General features: G+C 37.8%; 1 protein-coding gene across 3 annotated transcripts in view; it reads right to left on the bottom strand.

The window, feature by feature from the left end:
• Window positions 1-24,815, bottom strand: part of MGAT4A (alpha-1,3-mannosyl-glycoprotein 4-beta-N-acetylglucosaminyltransferase A) — a 75,611-nt gene that overhangs the window by 41,698 nt on the left and 9,098 nt on the right. For 2 of the 3 annotated variants that reach the window (XM_042040805.1, XM_042040817.1), the window contains exons 3-5: window positions 8,349-8,516; window positions 5,635-5,775; window positions 2,952-3,085 (exon numbers count right to left, since the gene is read on the bottom strand). In XM_042040805.1, the coding sequence (XP_041896739.1) occupies window positions 2,952-3,085; window positions 5,635-5,775; window positions 8,349-8,516 (443 nt within the window). Of the gene's footprint in view, window positions 1-2,951; window positions 3,086-5,634; window positions 5,776-6,015; window positions 6,323-8,348; window positions 8,517-24,815 lie in introns of those variants that run through there. The other variant, XM_042040826.1, reaches the window with a different exon arrangement.

Genomic DNA, 24,815 nt, shown 5'->3' with positions numbered 1-24,815 from the left:
TCTCATACAAAGCAGGTTGAGATTTGAATCGTTTGTTTTCAACTCATATGAGCTAGAAACTAGCTACATAGTGAGGGGGAATAAAAAGATTTTGAAGTACTAAGGTAAAATGAATCATACCTATTTATTAGTCATCCTAATGAATACCTGCAAATTATTCTGCCATAAAGTTATTTTAACAAATTAGAGAACACAGACATATGTCAGTAACTAGCACAGTTTACTGTCAAGCAATTCTAGTAATTACTTAAATTGGTGATTAGTTATCACATCATCTGAGATATTTCAGAGTTTCTTGAACTTCCAGTATGGAAATTTACTGTGTATAATTATACTACTGAGAAATATCCATACAGTAAATGAATATGCAGATCTCTTTATTTAGCAACCATAATGCATCTATATTTACTAGCTCATCTGTTTACACTGTTGATGCTGTTTGCAGAAGTCCATTAGCCTTCTAATTTGTTTTCTAGTAAAAAATGAAATTGCAAGAAATGAGTGAGATTGAACTACTAAAAAAATAGCAGTATTAGAAGAGTTTTGTAGGGTGCTTAGCACAAAGAGATTACAGTCCATGACTATGGCTCCCACCAATGCTCTTAAACACTGTAAATTAGATTTCTCGAATAAAGATAGCAAGAAATGTACTAAAATCCTTTTAAAATACTACTTTTCCTATAATTTTCTTGTAAAATCATTTTTGCAGTCTTGTGCTTCTTTTTTGGGTTGTTGCTACAAGCTATAGACAAGACACAAATAGTAATTTTAAGCTTATTAGCAAAATTACATAACCTCACCCTATGACCATTTCTGGCTGTACTTAAACTGCACATATGTTTGAGCAGAGGCCATACCTTTTTTTAGACACTTTTGCCATCATTTTTAATACAAGCATAGTTGGTCCAAGTTCTAATGTACTTAAAAATAAGCCTTTATTATGGCACGTGTTAATGACAGCAATAGCCTAATGCATTTTAAAAGACACAGCTTTTTGGTTAAGGAGAAACAGAAGTCTACCAGAGGAGTAGGCCTTCCTTTACACAGCCAGAGGAAATGCTTAATAAACCTACACTTTTCATCTTGCAGAAGAAAACTGAAATACCCAGAATAACTCAGAAAAAACACAGCATAATTCAGGGTGAAGCATTTCGTGCACCATATTAATCATTTAGAGAGTTCCCTGTAGCAATTACAAAGCAAACCATAAGATACTGAGCTTAAGAAAATAAAAAACATGGTCCAAGAATAAAGAAGGAAAGATAATAAACTGGATGTAGTAAAGAAAAAGAAATGCAAATCTAACAAATGATTACAACAGAACAAAAATTTAAACTTTGGTTTTTCGAATATTCCCATACATTCATGACTTGCAGTGCCCAAAACAGGTACCTGAGTAAGCACACAGAACTGCTCTCAAGGAGATGGGATAAAGAAGTAAGACACAGAGGGTAACTGTACCCCACTCCAGAGCCAACCACACAATTCTCCATGGGTACAGGAGCAGTAGCTCCCATGTTAAAATGTTCACTTCACCTGCGGTCACTTCTGTGAACTCACTCCTAAGGTGAGGGAATTCCACACTACCTCAAAGGAAGAAAGTTATTCAGCTATGCAAAACCCAGCTACAGCAATACAGCTTGTCTAAGGCAACAAAAACATTGTGCAGATGGGGACACTTCACTCCTATTCCAAACTTTGCAGAAGACAGGGAATCCAATGACAACAGACAGTCTTCATAGCTCGGACCTCCTTAAGGAAAACAAGTGAAACTTCAGTTTTAAACCTTGAAAAGAAGCCACACTAACAGGCAAAGAAATTTCTTCAACTAATACAGTGAGGAAAAACACAGCATTCCAGTAATTCAGAAAGAATTCTGTTCCCCTGATATTCTCCACCAAGAGATGTTTTAAAAGCACTTTTTTTTCAGAAAAACAGTATCTACCCAGAGAGATAATTTTTGACTGGCTGTCAAGAAAAAGAAAATAGAGCAATTTGCATTGAAGAACACTAAGAAATTATTTTATTTAAAGGAACACTTTTATAATAATAAAAATATAATAAAAGAAACACTTTTATTCTCAGATAAAAGCAAAATGTTTACAAACTTTCCAAGGAAAGTTTTAAAATATGTTGATAATAGAACCAGAAGTATTAAAATGCCTGGTTTTCCACTGATTCCATCCCTGAATGGACACTGGCTCACTGAATTAAAACCACTTTCAGTTATAACTGGGGACTTGAATTTTCCTCTGTGAGACTTATAAAAGACTATTTCAGCAGACCACTACAGTTAGATGGATGAAGGTCAAACATAAATATAAATTTCCCACTGCCCAAGTCAGACTTCCGAGAAAAGCATAGAGAACAAAATAGGTACATGCAATTCCCAGCATCCAACAGAATTATTTCTGAAAGTACTCTATCATTTTCCTAAATTTGATTTCCACTAAATCAGAGCCAAGCTGAACAAACAGTCCAACTGAACATTGAATTAATCCATTAAAAAGGTCTGGGCTTCAAACATCCACATTGTTCGGAAAATTAATTCGGTAACAATCTGTGCCTCACATCTCAAACTGCAGCACTCGTTTGACAGAGGACTAAGCAGTAGCATAAAGAAAATGGGAGGAATCCTCCCCCACAAGAGAGTTCCTTAGCCATTATTCTTATGTTGAAGGAATTAGCACATCTTTGTCACTGTGTATAAACATAAGAAGATTTGCAAAATAACCACTCCACTGAATCCATGTCCACTATTCCCCTGATAAACAGAAAAAGCTGGGCTCTTCAGGATTGTGTCTCAGAAACCCAAGACTCCCTTCTCCCGGAAGAAGAGAGTCATCTCTCTACATCTTGAAGAAAAAGTAGATCCTCATCAGTTCCTGAAAGGAGTGTTACTTGTGATTAAAGGCAGGTTAGAAATTGTATAAAAAAATTTAAGTGATTACCTCTCCTATAAAGACAACCATAACACAATCCAGTTTTTCTTCAGGGGACAGCTTATCAATAAGGGAGTGGAGAGTTTCTGTAAGGTAAGACTTGACTTTTCTTTTCACTGTAGGTATTCCCATTACAATGGAAACTGAAATCAAACAAACCAGAAAGGTACTTTCAGTGATTTCATACACAAGACAGAAAACAAAAATCTTGCAATAAGGCACTGCTTAAGAAATGCAAAGGATTAAAAGGTGAAGATAACAGTAATTAAAAATTGTTTAAAAATATGCCACCCAGCATCAGGAGCATGACTAACAATCACCACCAATGCTCAGAACAAACACAGCAGCCAAAAAAAAAAAATCCTAGACCTGCCAGACTATTGGGTAGGGCTGATCCTGACTGGACACCAGGTACACACCAAAGCTGCTCTATGGCTCACCTTCTCAGCTGGACAGGGAGGAGAAAATATAACAAGAGGCTCATGGGTAGAAATAAGGGCAGGGAGAGATCACTTGCCAGTTACTGTCACAGGCAAAGCAGACTCGAGGAAGTTAATTTATTACTGATCAAATGAACATAGGGTAATGAGAAATAAACCCAAATCTTAAAGCACCTTCCCCTCACCCTTCCCTTCTTCCTGGGCTCAACTTCACACCTGATTTCCCTACCTCCTCCCTACCAGGAGCACAGGGAATGGAGGCTGGAATTCAGTTCATCACACATAATCTCCCACCCCTCTTTCTCCTCAGTGGAAGGACTCCTCAGACTCTTCCCCTGATCCAACATGGGGTCCCTCCCATGGCAGATGGTCCTCCATGAACATCTCCAATATAAGTCCTTCCCTCAGGAGGCAGTTCTTCATAAACTGCTCCAGCATGGGTCCCTTTCATGAGCTGCAGTCCTTCAGGAACAGACTGCTCCAGTGTGGGTCCCCTGCAGGGTCACAGATCCTGCCAGCAAACCTGCTCCACTGTGGGCTCCTCTCTCCATGGGTCCACAGGTCCTGCGAGGAGCCTGGTCCCATGTGAGCTTCCCATGGGGTCACAGCCTCCTTTGGACATTCACCTGCTGTAACACGGGATCCTCCAGAGGCTGCAGGTGGATTTCTGCTCCATGGGCTGCAGGGACACAGCTGCCTCACCATGCTCTTCACCACGGGTTGCAGGGGTCTCTCTGCCCCAACACCTGGAGCACCTCTTTCCCCCTCCTTCTGCACTGACCTTGATGCTTACAGTGCTCTTGCATGTTCTCACTCCTCTCTCCAGCTGCAATTGCCCTTGAGCAGCTTTTCCCCCCCTCTTCAATCTGTTATTCCAGTGGCACTGGTCTGGCTACTGGTTCTACTGGACACAGGGAAAGCTGCTGGCACCCTCCAACAGAAGCCACCCCTGCAGCCTCCTTGTTGCCAAAACACTGTCACACAAACCCCAATACAATAGGAAATAATCATCAACCACGGTATTAATCGGGTAAGATACACCAAGAGTGATTAAACTCCCTAATTTAAGTTTTATTTTAAACTGATATAACCATTCTTCATAACTCAAGTACTTAACATCTCAGAAGTCATCTTTGAAAACAATACTGCTGAAAAACTCTGTTACTTTCCTTGCACCTGGTTTTGGTTCTTCTAAAAAACCAAATCCAGGACATCAGAATTGCATGGAAGTTCCTCAACAAAATTTCTTATCTCTGACAACAGCACCACAAATGCAAAGTAATATGTCCCCAGCGACAATGTTAACACCACCATGTTTCAGCAGGCCATTTCACTCCTGTGTTCCGTAACTTTTCCACAGTTTTTCTTCTGCACTGTTCCCAGGGCTGGTTACCAACTGGGAACACCACACATAGCAGCTGGAATGCAGTGAAAGGATAAAGCAGACTTCATGAAGTCCTGAAACCCTGAATTTCCTCCCTCTGTTTAATTAAATAAACCTGATTCCAATTTCTATTTTGTAATTCCAAATTTCTGACATATATTCCCAGGGGGACATAATACAGACCTCACTTATAACAATAACAGATTATTAGATTTTTCCTCCCTTAATAACAACATTGAAATAAAAGGTATTTATAGTCAGAAAAATACACCTGTGGCCTAAGCCCACACACCTATCATGCACGCATACTTTCTGTTAAAAGAAGGAGCAATCAAACTTACTGAAGTAATGAGCCAGGAGTAACTACAACACTGAATTTTTTTTCCCCTCCAATGACTGTCCAGATTTTATTAATGCAATTATATCTGATTATCTTAGTTCTCTCCACTTTTAATTTATACCTTGAAATACACTGTTCAGAACAACAGAAACATCAACGCTAAAATAAATATATCCATGCACGGTTACCCCGCAAGTTTGAAAAGCCAAAGGGGTATATATCCATTGGCAGTTCAGAATCCGAAATGCTGGAGCTTTGTTTCCTTTAAGTTACAAAAAATTCATCCAAACTAAATGCTTCTTAATGTGTACCTTAACACAGCATGGGGTGTGACTGAGATTATGCAGAAAAGAGCAAAGCTGAAACCAAGCTCCTTTCATCTCGGATTCAGTGCAAATTCAAAGGATATCAATATCACACAAGTTAAATGAGATGTCCTTGATCTACCAAGAAATGAAGTAAATTCTGTGTCTGAGACTAGAAGGTCCTCCAGATATAAAACATGAAATCAACATCATATCAGCATACCTCCTGTCCTTCCAAGGCCAACCTGCACAGAAGGTTGAAGGCTTCCTTCATTTTTCAACAAATGAGGCAAATGGTAATAGATATTTGGCACTTGAAGAGATTTTCTACTTGTTAGCTCTTTTAACAATTTCAGCGTCTCATCTGCAAACATACAGGAAATCAGTAATGCAGAAAACAAATAATATGAAGTTTTAAGCAACAGTAAACAGAATAAAATTCCAAGCTTGGTCCTAAATGAAAGCCAGAACAAATTGTGCACCTTTCTGAGGCATTGTATCTTGTCTACAAACGAAGCCTTTTCTTATTTTGATTCTTTTTAATAAACGATGGCCAAGACTATTTTGCACCTATAACCTTGTTACAGATACAGTGAATACTTACCTGATCACATCAGATTTAGTGTGGACTTTCAGAAGTAAGAATGCTCCATTCATCTGGGGTGTTGGTGGTTTTGTTGGATTTTTTTCCAGTTAATCAAATGGGAGGCTTATTTACCTAGATAATCTTTTACTTTTGCTAACAGAGGTCATCACCATCCAGCAAATTTGCAGCATCACTGCAAATAACATTTCAGACCTATGAATACGTATTGGAATATACTGCACATACAGATACAAAATAAAATAGCATTAAATATACAGCTGATATTTTGGGTATTCCTGCAAAAAAATAAATTTTAACGCGAATTTAATTTAGTCCATTAGAATAAAATTATCCTATTAGATTCCATTAGACTCATTCTTGCTCTTTCTGGTACAACTGCCTCTCAGTATGTCCAGGTGGCTCTGAAAGTTGCAAATAACAGTTTTTAAAATTACCCTGCTGTGCGTGTTGATTTTCTTGCATCAAGTGTGAAAACAACTCATTTCAAATGACAAATATGATAGCATATGGATCTTTGAAAACTTATGGGCTTTATAACATCAAGTTAAGTAAAAACTGCACACAAGGTTTCTTGAGATAAAATTGAGAAGAAGTAAGAAAAATAATGCCGTAAGTGTAATTTCTCTCAGATTCTGAGCAGAGCTTCTGCAAAGATAGATGTGTTTTGTTGTGGATTTTGGTTCTGTATGTTTGGGGAGTTTTAAAATATTTATTTTTAGGTGAAATTAAATTCCTAACCACCTCAAACCTTGCAAAAAGCTTTGTAAATAGATGCCATAAGTAGATATGTCTATTTTGATAGATTCCAATATAGGCACATTTTACTTTTCCTGCTAACATTTCTTTAATTTCATCTGCAAACCTGGACTAAATTCTGTCCAAGTATGACAGCTCTTTGTCTGAATGAATAAGGATCTACACAAAACAATCTGGAATACTTTCAGCTTCAAAGAGACCAAATAATATTATGTATACTTAAGTGTATTAAGCTAAATAAAAATCTATCTAATACTACATTCTGAGCACAAAAGCTCAGTAATTCAGCTGGCTTCCTGTTATGGCTCTACATGGAAAAACATGGATGCCCATCCCAGCTGGGATCCTGACATGGTAGACTATTAAATGAATTAGTACTTTCAGCTACATCAGAAGAGAGTAACTCCCTATAATTATATTGCCTATAAGCAAACTAAGTCCATTTTAGAAACAAATGTGGTAAGAACTTAATCCTAAATCCAGAATCAAAATTATTTGAACTCCTCCACAGCTTACTTTAAAAGCAAAAACATACACATGAAATAGGAAGACAAGATTTATAGACCATGCTAAATGTAACCTTTATCTGTGCAATTCCTGGAGATCCAGGGGACTATTGAGACCAGGCCATTAAGTGTCAGACAGCAATTCATGATTAGCATCAGCTCTGGGCCCTATAATTATAACCACTTCCCCACAAAAAAAAAAAAACCAACACAACAAAACTAAACCTATTGAAAATAGTAAATCATAGCACAAATGCAAGTAGACAACAAATTCAAAAATCTTGTTCCAGGTTTCTGATTTGCAGAACACTTTGCGTTTCAACTCCTTATTAGAACAATACAGTGAGATTTCTGCAACCTACCAAGTCAGACCTCTTGACAGAAAATTTGTACTTATTCCTTATTCATTTTCCATCCACAAAAATCAGAGCAACTAAAGCAGTAACACTGTGATTTTAAAAGTTAACATCAGTAGTCTGGTGAGTATTGCAGTGTCTTTCTCTAATATTGCCAAACAGCTTTTTATAAACCTGAGCACCAGTCTCCAAAATGGGTAAAAACTTTTGGAAGACTTTAGCAGTTTAATCACTAGTTATTGAAAAGGCCATTACCTGTACTTTATACAAATCATAACCAGTACTTTAGTCTATATGATTTTTACCTTCCATTTGACTTTTAAACATATTTTAACTGCTTCAAGTTCAGCCATTTCTTCTGTTTGCTTATTTTTCCCCTCTAACTATTTAAAAAGCGATGTAAATTAATTGTCAAAATACATTCAATGTATTAAATAAGTAACCAGAAGCTCCAAACTTTGGGAGCTAGGTGTGGAGTAAGTAATTCTTACCACTTTAGAGACTGAATAAAGGTGGATGAATCATTAAGAACAACAACTGGAAAAAACAAACCAAAAATACCCACACCAGATATAACATATTACACGTTCTTTATTCATACTGCTGAACAGTTTCGTTTGGCTTTCCTGGTAGCAATTTCTTTTTCTATAGTAATAAGAAGAGATACTGGCATTGCAGAGGTATAAAAAAATATCTCAGTCAGAGTGTGTACCTGAAAAATTATTCATGGCATTCTTACTGCCGTTTGTCTCTGCCACCGCCCGCCTGAACTGCTCCAGGATCGCGTTGAGCTCGGACGAGCGCTGCAGAGTGCGGTGCTCAGCAATGCGCAGACGTTCCTTCAAAGCGTGAAATTCCCGCTGATATGCAATCAGCTTTTCTAGGGAGAAAAAACGTGATCCAGGTTATTTTCAGAAACAAACAGTACTGACAGATCTGACACTGCTCAGCTCTGCAGCACCTGGAACCCACCTGGGAGGGCAGAGCCCAGCACGGTCCCACCCGCGGAGCTGGGCGCATCAGCACCCACACAGCACAGCGAGGGCAGAGCGAGCTGCACCACACTGGGATGCAGGGCAGGCACTGAGCAGGGGATGCCCCTCACCACAGCCACACACCAGGGCAACCCTGAGTCCCCAGCACTCAGCACCACAAGGCAGCTCTAAACCATTTCTTTTAAGAAGCCGCACAAGAGTGGCCCCTTACAAGAGCACAGGTTACGTCTTCTAGGAGACCTCTCTGAATACTTTGCAAGAATGAGTGGAATGAGACAATATTTCAGACACACCAATTTTAAACCCAAGTTTTAACTTAATGATATGGTCAAGTGCCTGACAACTGAAGAACAAAACTTTTTTTCTAAATTCTGCTAATGTTGATACATACACATACTCTTGAAAGGGGACCAAAAGGAGATGGAAACACCAAAACTGATTTGCTAATACATCCCCTTTGCCCTTGACATCCAGCAAAGTAAGTGTGCCTAGATGTTGTATCCTTCCTTCTTCCTATTGGTAATTTCCTCAAATCTGCTCACCATCATCACTATCACCCTCCTTCAACCAATCCACACATACCAACTGGATGAGTGAATTTGTAACTCATAATCAGTACTCCAACCACTCAGCTGACATCCATGGACATATCTCTTTTGTTATTTACCTATCCATTCCTGGTATTTTCATATTGCAATGGTAGGGAAGCAGAAGTTTAGCAAGCAATTTGAAACTCTTCCTGTTGCTATATTAGTCAACTTCCCTTGTTAATAAGGCTGGTTTTCTTCCAAATTCTTTCAATTTCCTTTTTTTTTTTTTTGTAGTTGAGATATACTGCTCTGATTATGTTTAGAAAACATAATTAACTAAAATGCCCTCTGTTTTAAAGATGGAAAAATAAAAACATAGTTCACTACCTCTTAAAAACATTCCCCTTGCCAGCTTTATTTTCCTCCTTTCATTAAAACCAAATGGTTATTGCTTTTGTGCAGATCCTGGCCCACAACACCATGCTAGGCACACTACACACTGCTGACTGAATCCAGACTGTTATTTGAAATAGGAATTGATACTTTAGTCAGCGGCACTTAGAAGACCAGGAAAATTTTTTGGAGTTTCTGGCAAGAAGGACATTCTTACTTGCCAATGATAACTAAAAAAGTAGTTCAGTCCTGATGCTTCCAGTGAACTGTACTGGTATTGCATTTATGGTACTTGAGAGCTCAAACACATTAACTCCTTTAAGAAATACTAGACAAGTAGTCAACTTGTCACAGTTCCTTCAACCAGACTTATCTGGGTTAAGGAGGCTGCTCTAAAAGATACATAAACTCCTGGCAACTATCCTTCAAAAATATATGGCGGATTTTTTTTTTTGTTAGGCGCAATATTATTCATTCAAGTAAAACTAGAAAATCCTAACATTATAAATACAGTAATATTTTAAGTCTACTACCCTATGAGTATTTTTCTAGTTATTTATGCAAAATGACATTAAAAAATAATTCTTTGCTTAAATGAACTTAGGTGATCTAAAACATTTACATCTCTAACACTGTTAGAGCTAGCACTTTTCATGTTTTTGGAGATTAAAGTGTAATTTGGCATTTTTGTACTTGCTTTATGATATGGCTGGCTGTACTTTTAAACTAAACAAATTAAATTTAAATGTCTAACACTTCTATCTTTAGCATACTTTCAGTACCTCAAAGATCAACTCGTCAGATATTTATTACTTACAAACAAACAAAAAACACACCAAAATTTATCTCATACTGAAAGGAACTTGCAAAGGAGAAAATACTTCTTAGACTCTTACAGTACCACCATCAGTACTGACCAAATGTCCCAGACTTTAGAAAAGCATCCCTTAAGGCATCAGGAGCTTATAAATGCTCGAATTTGATTTTTCAGAGTTCCTAACTAAGTACTTGGGAATGAGCCTACAAGATTACATTTAAGAATCTATTTTTACTTGAACTTTGACTGAGCTCAAGCTTGGTAGAGAAAGTCCTATTTAACTAATTTGGTATCATTCTATGATAAAATTGCCCTCCTCATGGATGAAAGCAAGATGAAGGAAAGGCAGTGGATGCTTTTTTCCTTTTTAAATTCTTAATAAGGATTTTGATACTGTTCCTCACAGCATGCCTCTGGACATGCTGTCCAGCTGTGGGATGAGCAGGTTCACAGTGCACTGGGTGAAGACCTGGCTGAATGGCAGAGCCCAAAGGGCTGCAGAGCTGACTGGTGTAAGCTGGGGTTACAGCTGACTGGTAACCAGGCACGAGCAATGTTCCTCAGGGTTCCTCAGGTGATAGGACACATGGGAATGGTCCTAAGCTGTGCCAGGGGAGGTTCACATTGGACATTAGAAAGCATTGCTTTACTGCAAGGGTGGTAAAACAGTGGAACGGGCTTCCTAGAAAGCATAAAGTATTTAGGAGGCATCTGGACAATGCCCTTAATAATATGCTTTAGCTTTTGGTCAGCCCTGAAGTGGTCAGGCAGTTGGACTAAATGATTGTTGGTAGGTCCCTTCCAACTGAGACATCCTATTCTGTAAGCATTGTATATACAAAAAAGTCAACAGTGTACCTGATATTTTCAAAATACACTTGACCATTTAGTGTTTTATTGTTCAAAGAGTTCTCCAAAACCGAAAGAAACTGAATTGCTTTCTTGTCCAAAAGTATGAAAACACTTTTTTTTGATTGCTATTACAGTAAAAAGGAAAGTACTGAGCCTAAAATCACAGAGGAAACAGAGGTCAGTAACCACCATCATGAAAAAAAGTTTCTCTTTCTACAGGATTACAAATTACTGTTCTTATTTTCATGCTGAAATCTAGTGTTATTTAAGAAGACAGAGGAAGGAATTCAGACAGTAAGTTATTGCCCTTACAACACTGATGGAAGAACCCCAAACGTATCTGTTCTCTGACAAAAAAAAAAAAAAACAAAAAACAAAAAACCCTCTAACAGCAGCTATAGCCAATATCAAAGACATTTGGTGTCCAATAATTTCAGCATATTTTTATTTAAGCATATTTTTATTTAAGAATAATATACTATTTTACATTGAAATGAGAAGGTGATGTTTTTCCATACTTTTCTCTGGAAGCCAGAAAGATCGAATAAAATAAATATCTTGTTAAGAAATTACTTGAGAATTGAAAACATTAATTCTTCATCATTTTTCTCTTAAATTCTAGTTGGTTTAGCAAAACTCCAGAAGCTAAAACCTAAATATTTTAGCGGGCTGAATGCTGTGCAGTTCTCCCAATACTATGTCAACTGTACCAGTACTTTTTCAACTTTCTTTCCTTTGTTGCATTATGTTCTCTTTAATATGCAGAATCTAGAATTTAGACAAACTCACTTGAAAGTTGATGCAGTATCTTGAAAAGTGAAAATTCAAATAAAACTCTGGAGATTTGCAAGTTCTTGACCAGAGATGAAATCTCAGCTCTCAGCCTTCTCTGGGTTATTTACGGTTCTCCTACTAAATAACTGCTAAAAAAAAAAAGTTATTCCAAAAAGACACCACTAGCCCAGAAGCACAAACTCAGTCCATTCTCCTCAGCCACAGACAATCTTGGCTACATAAGTTGTTTAAGAGTTGTCTAAATTTGAAGAAAAATTCAAAGTTTGAAAACATGGAGCTTCTGAACATCTTAGCGTGCATCTACTTTCTTAGTCTGGGCTTTTGTACTTCTTGAAAAAATCTGTTTATGTACTTCAATGTCTGCTTTTTTTAACAGTAAAGAGCTTTCCCTTGGGATAAAAAGGGACATCAAAGTAAAGGAGTAAGAAAATATGCTGTAGTTTGAGTTTAGAAAAACATTGTGCAGAGTATTTCAGCTCAACTGAAATAGCCTGTCTGAACTGCAGGTAAATTACCAGCACTATCAGAACACTTGCTGTATTGTAATTCCAAATGAAATATCTACTAAACAACAAAACAGAAAAAATACTGTGGAAACTCAATCAAAGCAATTTTAAGGCTACACAGCTTCAATATCAATAAAAATCATCAACAGCTCAGTTTTTTGTTCATGCTACTTTTTTATCAAAGTTAGATTTTTTTAATGCCCCAAGCCTGTCAGTGTTTAAGGGGCATTTGGACAATGACCTTAACAACACATCAGGCAGCTGCACTAGATGACCATTGTAGTTCCCTTCCAATTGAAACAGTCTATTCTCTAGCATGAAAAGTTTTTGAAGAAACTATTTGAGTGCACTTCTAAACTGAGTGGAGTGCACACATCTATACAATCACCAAACTGCTTACATTGCACCAGGGAAAGGAGGTACAGGCAGCATGTAACCAGAGATGTATTCAGCCCCTGTAGAAACAAGCTGAATGGTGCACATAGAAAAAGGGCTAGAAACCATGTAAAAAGGGAAGTTGTCATTCCTGGCAATCTCTGTGAAGTCTGACTCCATGTAGCCTGCACCAGCCATACTATGATACCTTGTGAACACAGCCAAAGCCCTGCCAATCTCTAATTCAAAAAAAATAATAATAACCTGTGGCGGCTGTGTTATATACCCACACCCCTTTTTTTTTGGGGGGGGGGGGGGGGGGGGTATGTAAAAGGAAACAGAATTGCCTGAAGACCCTTTCACAACCCAAGAATGTTTCAGCGATTCTCAGTTAGTATTGCCATTATTCCTCAAGGAAAGCCTTGACTGTCTGCTAAAAGAACTACAGTCTACAACATAAGAAGCTGTATGAAAGCTTTGGGAGCTGTTATTTACCTTATCAATCAAGCAAGTTCACAAATACATTAAATCATGGGCCGTTTTCACAACTGGAAATTGAACATGTTGAACTAAGATCACTGGACTAAGGCAGCTGTATTCACATAAATAAATAATTACATAAATAAAAGACAAGCTATCATTTACTCAAGAGCTCTGTGTTTGTATGGCTGATTGTACCCAAAGGCAGATGCATCAGACAAGATCAGGAAAAGCTTTATGACCTTCCCATATCACAAGCAGGCAGTTGAGTCTTCCTTCAAACTCCAAACCAGCTAAACACTCAAAGTGATGGATCTGCCACACAGACACAAGGTAACCAGCCACAGACTTGGCACTCAAAAAACACAGCAAGCCAAGCACAGAGGGCTTAGCTTTGCCAATTAATTGTAGGCCTGATTTATATTTTCTGCTCTTACCCAACTGAACCATAGCAACTTCACCCCCTTTTTCCATTAAACAACAACAGGAAGGGTTGACTGTGTCTGACACACAGACAAAGGGCTCTGGTTGACAACAAAGCATTGTACACAAATACTCAATGAGTAAAACACGTAGAGAAGGCACAGATACCTGGTAAAACAGGACTTTTCCTCTATCCAAGGGGGGAAACTTTAAATCAATATTCAAATCAACACTGTATTACTGGCAACATTCCTAAATTCACCAATGTAACAGTTTATGGCCCACCCTAATGACAACCCTTTCAGCTTTTACAAGTTAAAGGTGCCACAGCAGATATCTCATTTTTCTGTACACCCTGTTGAAGAGTTATTAAAATGCCATTAAATAAATGTTTGAGTCTGTGAGAACACACTGTAGTAAGTGCTAATTCAGGTATTTCTGTGATTAGTTATTCTACAACTCATTTACTCCCATTATAAAAACCCTACAGTGGCTACCATCATGCCATGGGTAAGAGACACTAACAAGCTTCATGTATTAATTCATTACACTCCCATCAAGGATGTTGATCGGTTTACAGGTTGATAACAGAATGGTCTTAATTGGCAGCGAGCTTCCACACTGGGTTTCATCCAGAGTCAGCGGTGAGGCAAGAGGAGGTCACTCTTGAGTGAATTCGGGATTTGTCAACATGCCAGCCAATTCACTCTGGCACGGCTCTTACAGGAACATTTCTTTGTTCAAGCTACAGGAGGTATAAAAATCAAGTACTGCATTTCCCATAAAATCAGTTCAGACGCTTTATGTGATTCATGAAGTTGTAGTATCAAGTAAATCAGTATCCAGTAAGTCACGATGATACCTGCACGGTCCTCCACTTCAATCCCACAGATGTAAGCAAAATGTATTTTTAGACCATGCTTGGTTCATAATACCCAAGTACCTTACAAGCCATCCTATTTTTAATATTACTGATAAAATACTCATCTTCATGTCATAAAAGCAGATATCATTTTAAATTAAAATCCTGCTATGCTAATATGTGGCAGACTAAATTATTTCAACTGTCAGCCAAAAAAAAAGTGAATTCCTCTAGTAAATAAAATAAAATTCTTACTATGCTAGCACTTAAGTAATTCTAAACTTCATCTTAAAACTGACACTTTTTTTGACATAGGCTACACTTCCTCTTTAACACAAGTTTTGCAAAATGTAACTGCAAATACAATTACCCAATACTGTGATACAAAATTCTGTTCCTATTGCACTGTACACTCATCCAATATCCACATAGTGATGCACAGACAAAAAATGCAAACATTGCTTCCATTGCCCTTTGGAAGTGACTCCAGAGCTCAGGAGATATTCACAAGGCACAAATGAAGCACTGAATTCTCAAATGTCTGACCAATGGGAGGCAAGCAGAGGAATTGTCAAACCTACCACACAGGCACAGACAAAAAGCTACATCCACACAAGACAGATATTAAAGATGTTCCAGAATCCTCCTGTGACATTTAGACTTACAAAAACAGTGAAACCTTGTAGCAAGCTGAGCTAATTACCAAGTGTCAAAACCTGCACATAGGCACAAATTATATTTATAACCAGCAACGTCAAACAGTGAAGAGTAAAGAGGGTGTTAACAAAATTTTCCCCCAAAATTTTAACCTCAAGTGTGCTTACAAATCAGATACTGACTTATCTCAAAACTGGCAAAAAGCTGATACATGGTGTCCTTGAAATGTTACAATATATTACCATGGATGACTACTCAACAAAAGCTAATTAGCTTCCCTGCTCTTAAAGTGAAATTAAAACCTTTTATAAACAAGTTATGATGAGTTATAAAATCCAAAGCAGAAAAGCAATCAACCATGCAAACACAAATAAAGCAGTATACTGTAAAGGCTAACAACAAGACATGCTATAAATAAAAGCTCTTAAGAAAACTGCTCAAGGTCAAATTTTATCAATCCTCTTTGAACACTTGATTCTGTGGGCCTTTCTAGTTACAGAGTTTGTAGCTATTCATATTCATAAAGCTATTTCATTATTTTGAAGGGATCAGAGAATATGCAATTTTTTTAAAGTATAATACTCTGTGAAATTAAAGACAGGAAAATACGGTAGATGATTTACAAAAAAATACATCCTACTAATCATGACAAAACATCTTCTGCATCAGGAAACAAACAAAATCAAGATGCAGGAAAACAAGTGGGCAAGCCATTTTTTTATCCCTAATCTTGTTACTCAAATTGATGGGTCATTTCAGCAATTCACTATTTCAATCTACCAAAACAATCCAGCACAACTACTGTTTATTGCCCTTGTTTTCCACATAGGATTGTACTTATAAGGACTGTAACTATTTTAAAAAATGCTTATTCAAGTAAGCATCTTCATTGTGAAGAACAGCTTGTTTTTGAGGGAAGGTTCTGCAGGTTTTCCTAGTTTTGTTAGAAAAAAAAACAAACCTCAATAATTCTAATTACTTAATTTCTCATTGCAATCTTTTCACATTTTGCACTTCAAGGATCTCTATACAGTGTTTTTTGTTCTCTCCAATTTTAGAGCACTAGCACAAGTCTGAAGTGCTTGCTTTGAAACTTTCAGGGCCTGATCCAATCTCAGTCTAGATACTTTTGTTTAAACATTCCTTTGCAGCAGGAGCTGAAGTTGTTTCCTCAAAAAATTTTAAAGCAATCTGAATACGATCCTTTGTCATATCAACTGGCAAAACCTTTCTATTTTGAAATGTAAATTTCAGAATCCATTTTCTTGTAAACAGTCCTTTGAAAAAATAAAGCCCCCTGCCTTCTCACAGATTCCACATACACAAAGCAGAAAAATGGGAGCACAAAAGAGATCAGACTCTGAGAATCTGCTTCCCCTCCATTTTTCCATCTTTAATATAAATACCCTAAAAATGATGTAGCTTACCAATCAAAATGGAAGCATGAAATGGTACATCATGTTTGTTTTGATTTTTTTTTTTTTTCTAAAAAGCCACAGAATACAACATTTTTCTAGAGGAAAAACAATTCTAAGAAATTAAAAAGCCAAAGAAGCCAAACTAGAATTGTGACAACTGATGAATGATTTACTTAATGAGTATTTTCATAGCTGGATAGAACAGCCAGGAACAGTTTTAAATGTCTCCAGACGCAATTGCATACCTTTGCCTCTAGATATAATTTTTTCACTAGAGAAAGGTCACAATTCAGAAGATTTCCAAAACCATTATAAAATCTAGTATGACACCACATCCAAATCTCCCCTGATGAGGGCTGACAGAGAGTCTGAATTCCTTGTTCCTTTGGACACAAGGAATAAAAAGAATACTATAACAGAAAATCCAGATACCCACAAATAAGGAGGTCAAGTCAACAGAAGCATATGGTGTTCTGTCTGTGCACTGGCTTCAGACAATAAGGATAATTAAACACATGATTTGTTTGAGAAGAGTTATTGGCAGCAGTTGAGCTGAAGGTCTTCTTTTAAAGCAGAGAACAGCAAGCTACAGTGACGGGGAAAAAGCAAACAAACAAACAAAAAAAGAAATCACACATTTGCAAATTATTTGTCCTGATCTGACTGTTAACTTTACTAGGATTCACACTTCCATGACTAGTAAACAGCACTGCCCAAGACTCTGGATAAATATAAACCTCCGGGCTTTTTAGGTTCCAGCTATTTGGTTCTGATTTTATTCCCAGTGCTAAGAAGTACAGACACCTCTACTGGCATTTCTTCTTTAAGGGGAAAGTGATATAAAAAGGTCACTGAAATCATATGCTAAACCTGTCCCACAATAAGCAATCAGTATTTAACACATCTCTATCTCTGAATAGAAACACTAAGGAATAAATAAAAGCTTCATATATTCTATTCTCCAAAAAGCAAAGCAGTACAACAACTATTGCAACTTCTGTTGTAGAAATTCATTGCATAAAGAGTTCAGTTTAAGAAATTGATAAAAGAAAAGCTCAGCCGAGTATACAAACCACTGAATTCATGTAACCTGAACAGTAACTCTTCACAGTGAAAAAAAATTACCTTCAAGTAATTGTCATAAAAACCTCCCACTTTGACATTTCTGACATGTCTTGCACAAGATTTAAAGTGTACAACAGTATAAAAGAAACTAGGAAGCCTTCAACAACATCACAGTATTACCTCAAAACCACAATTTACAGCGACACCTTTTACAAAGATCATTATGCCACAATTATTTTTTCAAACTAACTGCCACATAAAGAGCAAGACTGTAACTATACTGCTCAAGCAGGCACAAAGCTCCAGTTTAAGCAAACATTACAACCATAACACTGAAATACAAGATACAGGACAGGTCAATAGCTAGCCTGCATTCTTGGCAACACTGAAGGACTGAAGCATATAAGGCAAAAGAAAGCATTTCTACTGCATTTTTTAACATATTAAAATAAAAAAAATCCATTCTACCCTTCTGCAGAAACACATGTATTAAGCATACACGCTGCATTCATTTATTATGTTCGCTTCCATCATTTAGTTTTGATGTGTGTCTATACATACATTTTATTGTTACCAATGAACAAGAGTATCTTCTAAAAATCACAGAGCAGCTAATTACACTCATCCCTAACAGGACATATCAAAGAAGTCGTAACTGTTGATCTGATCTGAGCAGTGTGGCTTTATAATCAGCATCTCTGTGGGGTATCATAATTTCAGCATTAAAATAAAAACAAAATCTAAACTTGATATAACACATTTCTTTCACATCTGTTAAAAGAGCACAAGAAACAACACCTTCACCTGAAATACTTACAGATTTACTGACCATGTAAACAAATGTAATTACCCTGTAGGTAACTCGACCTCTTACAGTCAGTTTGACTACAAGTCATCTGTGACATCTCGTGTTTCTCCTCAGACCTCAATCAGACAATAATACTTTCAGCTACTTTCTACAAACAAGCACATATACCTATATTAAGATACCAAAATATTTGTGCTATCTAGTGGTCTCAAATTCCTAGGCAGTTCTTTTGTGGTTTTTTTTTATTTTAAGGAAAAATATTTCTCTGCATACCACTTTTAATAACCTACTGAACTTCTAATTCCATTTACTAATATAGCATGCTCTGCTGTAACAGAATTCACAGAAGCAGGGGGTTTGATTCTCCTTGTTACTGACTTGGTAAGTTAAAACTGGAAAAGGGACCTGAAAGAGAAAACAAGTTACCATAAAATTACCAATTTGGTAATCATTCAAGCTCCCTCTCATCCTCTAACTCTCACCTCTTGCAAATAGCCAGACTTGTGCAAAACATTTGACACTGTCCTGCACAACATCCCTGTCTCCAAACTGTAGAGGCATGGATTTAACAGATGAACCACTCAGTGAGTAAGGAATTTAGCTGGATGGTTGCAAAGTCTCAATGTCCAAGTGGAGACCACTGATGCATGGTACCCCCAGGAGTAAATATGGGGACCAGCACTTTTTACCATCTTTGTCAGTGACACGGGCAGTGGGACTGATGGCACCCTCAGCAGGTTTGCCAACACCACCAAGCTGTGTGGTGTCTGATGCACTGGAGGGAAGGGATGCCATCTAGAGGGACCTGGACAGGCTTGAGACACGGAACCAAGTGAACTTCATGAACTACACAACCCCTAATGTTGTTCCCTGTGTATGTCTTCCCACACAGACCTTCTACCCATGAGCAGCATCTGCCTTCAACCCCAGCAGCAGCAGTGCTGCAGCAGTTCTGCACCCACTCAGTCAGCAGAACGTGAGCAGTGGCTGCACACAGTGAACCCCCACACTGCTGCTGAGCTCCAGACATTCTCCCTTTGCCTGACCAAGAAGATGCTCTGTCCTCGTCCTAACAGCCTGTGACAGAGGGAAAAAGAGGATACAGCAGCATGTTTTAATGCAAAAGAAGCTGCAGTGACATTTTGAATTTTGAAAAAAAGCCATCCTACGCTCATTATCCAAGACATTAGGTTATCTTATGACTGCACTTAAAACAACTTAAAGCACTTACTACAGTATATACATACTGTAAATGCCCTAGCATCAATTTTTTCCTGCATAAATACAAATTCTCAGCTTCACCCAATTCAAACCTTTGATCACTTTAATCTGTAGCTAAAATACCACAAAACTCAATTCAACTAATTGCTGGATCCCCAAAATACAACAAGAGAAGTCTTCCATTCAGTTACAGTTAAACACTTTCCTGAGTTAAATACCATCAGGTCTAAAGCAACATACTACAAATACAGAGTAAAGCATTAATCCCTTTTTCAGGGTCTTTGTGCAATATAAAATTGCATTCTATACAACTGCCTTCTCAGTAAAGCAGGGTGGTGGAGAACAAGGGAAAATGAGCCCTGACCTGAGGGAGTCATCTCTACCTATGAGAAAGCAGTTTTCTACCAGCATGTGTGTACACACGTGAATTCCAGAAAGGTCTCCCCTATTTCTTCCAGAGCCTCTCTCATCAACAGAGAGTGCAAACAACCTTTGTGCAAGGCAAAAATGTTTAACCCTGATGCTTCCACTCAAACAAACTCTACAACACACGCACCTCTAAACATCCTCCAGATACAATGCCAGTATCTCACAGTACAGAAAGCAACCAACTGCGCAGTAACTGAGTGGCTGACCCCTCTCAGACATCCCAAAAGCACATGGACTTGAGCACTATTGTATAATTGCTCAGCAACTACTTATCACAACTATGCACTTACATAAAACTTCCCAAAGGTGTCACTTACTGTGCACACTTGATCTGTGTGTACACAACTGGAATTTCTGGTCATGCAGTAACCTTGTGACTAACAGGATGCCTGTGCAGCAGCATCCACCCATCCAGGCTGCAGGCTCTGCATCTGAAGGATTTCTGCCCAGGCAAAATTTCCGTTAAGAAATTGACGTCATGTCCAGGAAAAGCCAGGTATATCTGTCTCAAACCTTGTCCAAGAATTATCACATTAATATGCTCACATACTCTTGAACATTCAGGGCTCAAGATTTTTGAGGGTTAAGATGCTGAATAATCTCAGTATAATTAACTTAAGAGTCCAATGTGGCAAGGAAACAAAGTACACAGCAAAGCAGAACGCTGGCACGCAGAAAAAGCAACTACTTCTGACAACAGGAAAGCTTCCAAACACTTTAACATGATTTGTTTCTACTACAGAATTGTCAGTAAATCAGTGAGTTTCTGTACATGTAAATCAAGATGCTTTTACTTCAAACTACTCCCTTCCCTCCCCTCAGAAAAAAAACATACACACACAAGGCAGGAACTACAGCAAGAAAACGCAGCTTCCTAAACTAAAAAGAGATAAGTAATGATTGATCTACAGCCAAACATTTAACATATTAATACATTAGAAGAAAATTCACCTAGTAAAAATAACTAGTCAGAAGAGTGCTACAACCTCACAACTAATGGCACTATTTTAAGAGCTGAAACTTTTAGAAACTCTTAATAGCCTGGGCACAAAGTTCAAGCCACCACAGAAGTCTGGTTATTGTTTCCATACACGTTAGCAGGTTGAGGTTGCTGATGCTCCTTGTTTCTTTGTGCCTTGACAACTGTGTTGAACAAACTGACTCTGAGAACATATTCTTTCTAACTTGTCCTCCTTGCAAGCAACTCAGGATCAAAGCTTCATCATGCTCACACATTGCTGCAAATTAACAACAACCTTGTAAGTCAAATATAATCCCATCACTTGTTTTATTCAAATCTTTAACAGTACCTCTACAGTGTGTCTCCAGGGGCTGTGCAACCAAGTATGAGGGCTGTTTATTGGCACAAGTACTTCACTAGTAATTTGTAACAGAAAAAAGATTTAGTTCAGCCTATCTCTGAACTGTCTGAAGAAACTTACACATTCATGGCATTGATATGTGTCTGCAAGCTACTATAGCAAAATTTATGCTTGATAAGCACTGAAAACTTTTAAATTCTTTTTGAGCATTACATGGTAAAATTATATACTGTCACAAGCAAAAAAAAAAGGGGGATTCTGCTGTTTACAGTTAGATGGATTGGTGGCACATCTGTGAGAAGCATTCACAGGAATAGGCAGAAAGCTGCATGAAAGCTGAGGAGACTACCAGAAAAACAGCTGGAAGCACAGTTCTAAAATACTGTAGAGTAATTGCTTTTTAGGCAGAGACTAGCTGGAATAAAGCCTTGCACTGTGAGCAAGGAAACTGCTTTCTATTCACTTTCTGCCATGCTCAGGAAAACAAAATAAAGTGCATTATAAACAAAACTAAATTATAGACTTACCAGTGCCTCATCTTAAAAAGAAACAACTTTCAGGACTCTAATCCTAAAGATTGTATCAATAATGAAAAAAGCTTTTTTGTTATCACGGCAGCAAATAAAGTCATAATTACACAGCAGGGATACTGAGTCAGATACTACTCTAAACTGTGAGAGTGAGGGAAAAAAAAGGAAAAAAAAAATCACACTTGAAAATAAAAGTAAGTCATTTTTTGATGTTTTTCTAACACTGTATGTTCATGGCTCCTAGCTATAGAAGTGGCTGTTTATTGTTAATAACAGTAAGAGATTAAAAATAAACAGATAAGGGAATCTGCTAAAATACAAGCAAATATTTTATGTATTTTAAGGGATCAAATTATATTATAATAAAGGGCAACTCTCACATATCTCATGCAAGTATCAATATTATTTAGTAATGAAACACACTGTCATGTTGCTCTTGGTATAAGGAGAGATAAACCTGGGAAATGTCAAGAATAATTTAGGTTAGAAGGGACTTCTGGGGTTCATCTAGCCCAATCACCCGCTCAAAACTAATTTCATCACAATTGCTACTTCAAAGCTGGAGCATTCCTGCCAGCTGTAGGTCTTCCCTAGCTAAGATTTATTTTGGAAGTGTCATATTGACTTTAAAAATCAGTGTAACTAACTCTTTTTGTGCTAGCGCAAATCTCTATTGGTACCAATTATGGTACATTTACTTGTCATTGCTGGTTTAACTTATTCTTGAAGCTGCCTACATGGAAATTCTTCACCATCAACCCCTCCCCAACAATCTACTCCAGTATGTAACTATACTTACCTTACAAAAACTGTCCACTGTCTAACCTTCCTCTCCCACTCAATTTCAGTCCCTTATATCCTGTTATTCACTATGGCCACAAACAATAGATTATGCCTTTTTTTTTTTTTTTTTCCTCTGTTGGCAAGAATGTTTAAAGCATTTGAAAATTATCCTCCTGACTCTCTTCTCACACCTCTCCCTTAAAGTAAGGAATGTCAAGACACTGATCCTTCCCTTACAGGGTAGACCTTCTGGATCTTTGATCACTTGTTGCTTCTTTGAACCCCATCTAATGAATGTATTTTCTCTCCAGTGCAGCATCCTGAATCAGACCCAGCACAAAGCAAAGCAAAAAGAACACTTCCTGTGTCATGCTGGAGCAGTAGACGTCACACTTATTTCCTTACACCTCTTTTTTTTCAGCAATAATGTGATGAGTCACACTTAACATGACCATCATTCCTACCTATAATGCCAACATCAAATTTCTTCCCAATTCTTCGTGTATACATTTTATTTTCTTCTTCTTCTTCTTTACTGAACCCCATGTTTTGACTGAGGCACTTTCACCTACCTTCAAGCCACCATTCACCCTGCTTCCGGACTCAGTCTCCAATTTGCCTAATCTATTTTAAACTTCAACCTCTTTGTCTACCTTTGTTGCTCCTCCCATTGTGGTGCTGTTTGAAATCCAGTAAGAATTCTCTGCCTCTAATAATCTAGATTTACTAAGTATCAACTACTGTCAAAAAATGACAGATCATTGCAAAGCCCCTTTTACTCACTTAAAAACGTTACAGTAAGGTATGAGCAGCTGTGTCAGATGCAACTGTCTTTCCTGGCTTGGCTAAATTACCCCTATGATAGTCTCAATAGTCTCTGGTTGCGAGCAGCAACCAGCATTTTGGAGGAGTTGTTACCAAAAACTGGTAAAAATAAAACTCCTTAACACCAATGTAGCATTAAGAAGCAGGCAGTCTTTATTTGGCTGGGTGCACGAGAGGATATCTCATGGAAGCACAGAAGACTCAGGCTGAAGAAGAATTAAGAGAAGCCACACTGGGGAAAAGAATGGGCTTTCCCCAACTCTAACACTAGTCTGTAATCAAGAGCAGTACCTCAAGATGTTGGCTGAGCCAGATCCCATTAAATACTCTGGCAGCAACCAAGTTTTATAATCCCATAAACTGATGAGCTAACCTAGCTAGCAGGTTACAAAAAATGCAAGGAACAAGGCAGTGCTGCAAAACCCCTTTGGTAGCAATCCTTTTCACTGCAGTTCTCCAAAAATCACTGGTGCCAGATGTTATAAACGCGTATCATAATATTGGCTTCTCGCAAGTATTAAGGTGAATATTATACAATGTTAGAAATGCTTTTGCTGTTTGGATGTAATTTTCTATCTTTTCAGCAAGAATTTAGCAAGTGTGAGTGGGTAAGATAACCTCCAAGCAAACAGAGGATGAGGCCAAAGCAGCTATCAACACTCTGCCCGGAGAACAAAGAGGCCTAAAGCTGCTATCAACCCTGACTGTCTGGGGAATTAAGAGGCCCACTCTACTATCTACTCTCACCTATCGAGCCCAGGCCCAAGAATCAAAAGAAATAAAACCGCAAGGCAGAAGAATACGCATGCTCTAAAAAGGTGGAACCAAGGAGTGGCCATGCAGAACAGTTTCTGGAAAAGTTTGAATATGCATAAAGAACAGACAGTAAAAATGGTATAAAAAAAGGACTATCCCTGAGCATCAGGCGTGCTTTTGGCAGAGCGCTAAGGCACCCGGCTGTTACCTCTTTGCTTTATTTTATGTGCCTCTTATTGTGTTTCTATTAAACTTTTAAATTCTCACAGGAGAGTGAACCTCGTTTTTCACACAGAGGAGATGTGCTGCAACAGTCATAAGACAGACACAAAGATGC

Source organism: Corvus kubaryi, unplaced genomic scaffold, assembly GCF_017639235.1.
Source record: "Corvus kubaryi isolate FWS band 111438036 unplaced genomic scaffold, C.kubaryi_AGA036_p1.0 133, whole genome shotgun sequence".
Lineage (NCBI taxonomy): Eukaryota > Metazoa > Chordata > Aves > Passeriformes > Corvidae > Corvus > Corvus kubaryi.
The sequence above is the reverse complement of the archived record's forward strand: the minus strand, read 5'-3'. Positions and strand labels throughout refer to the sequence as shown.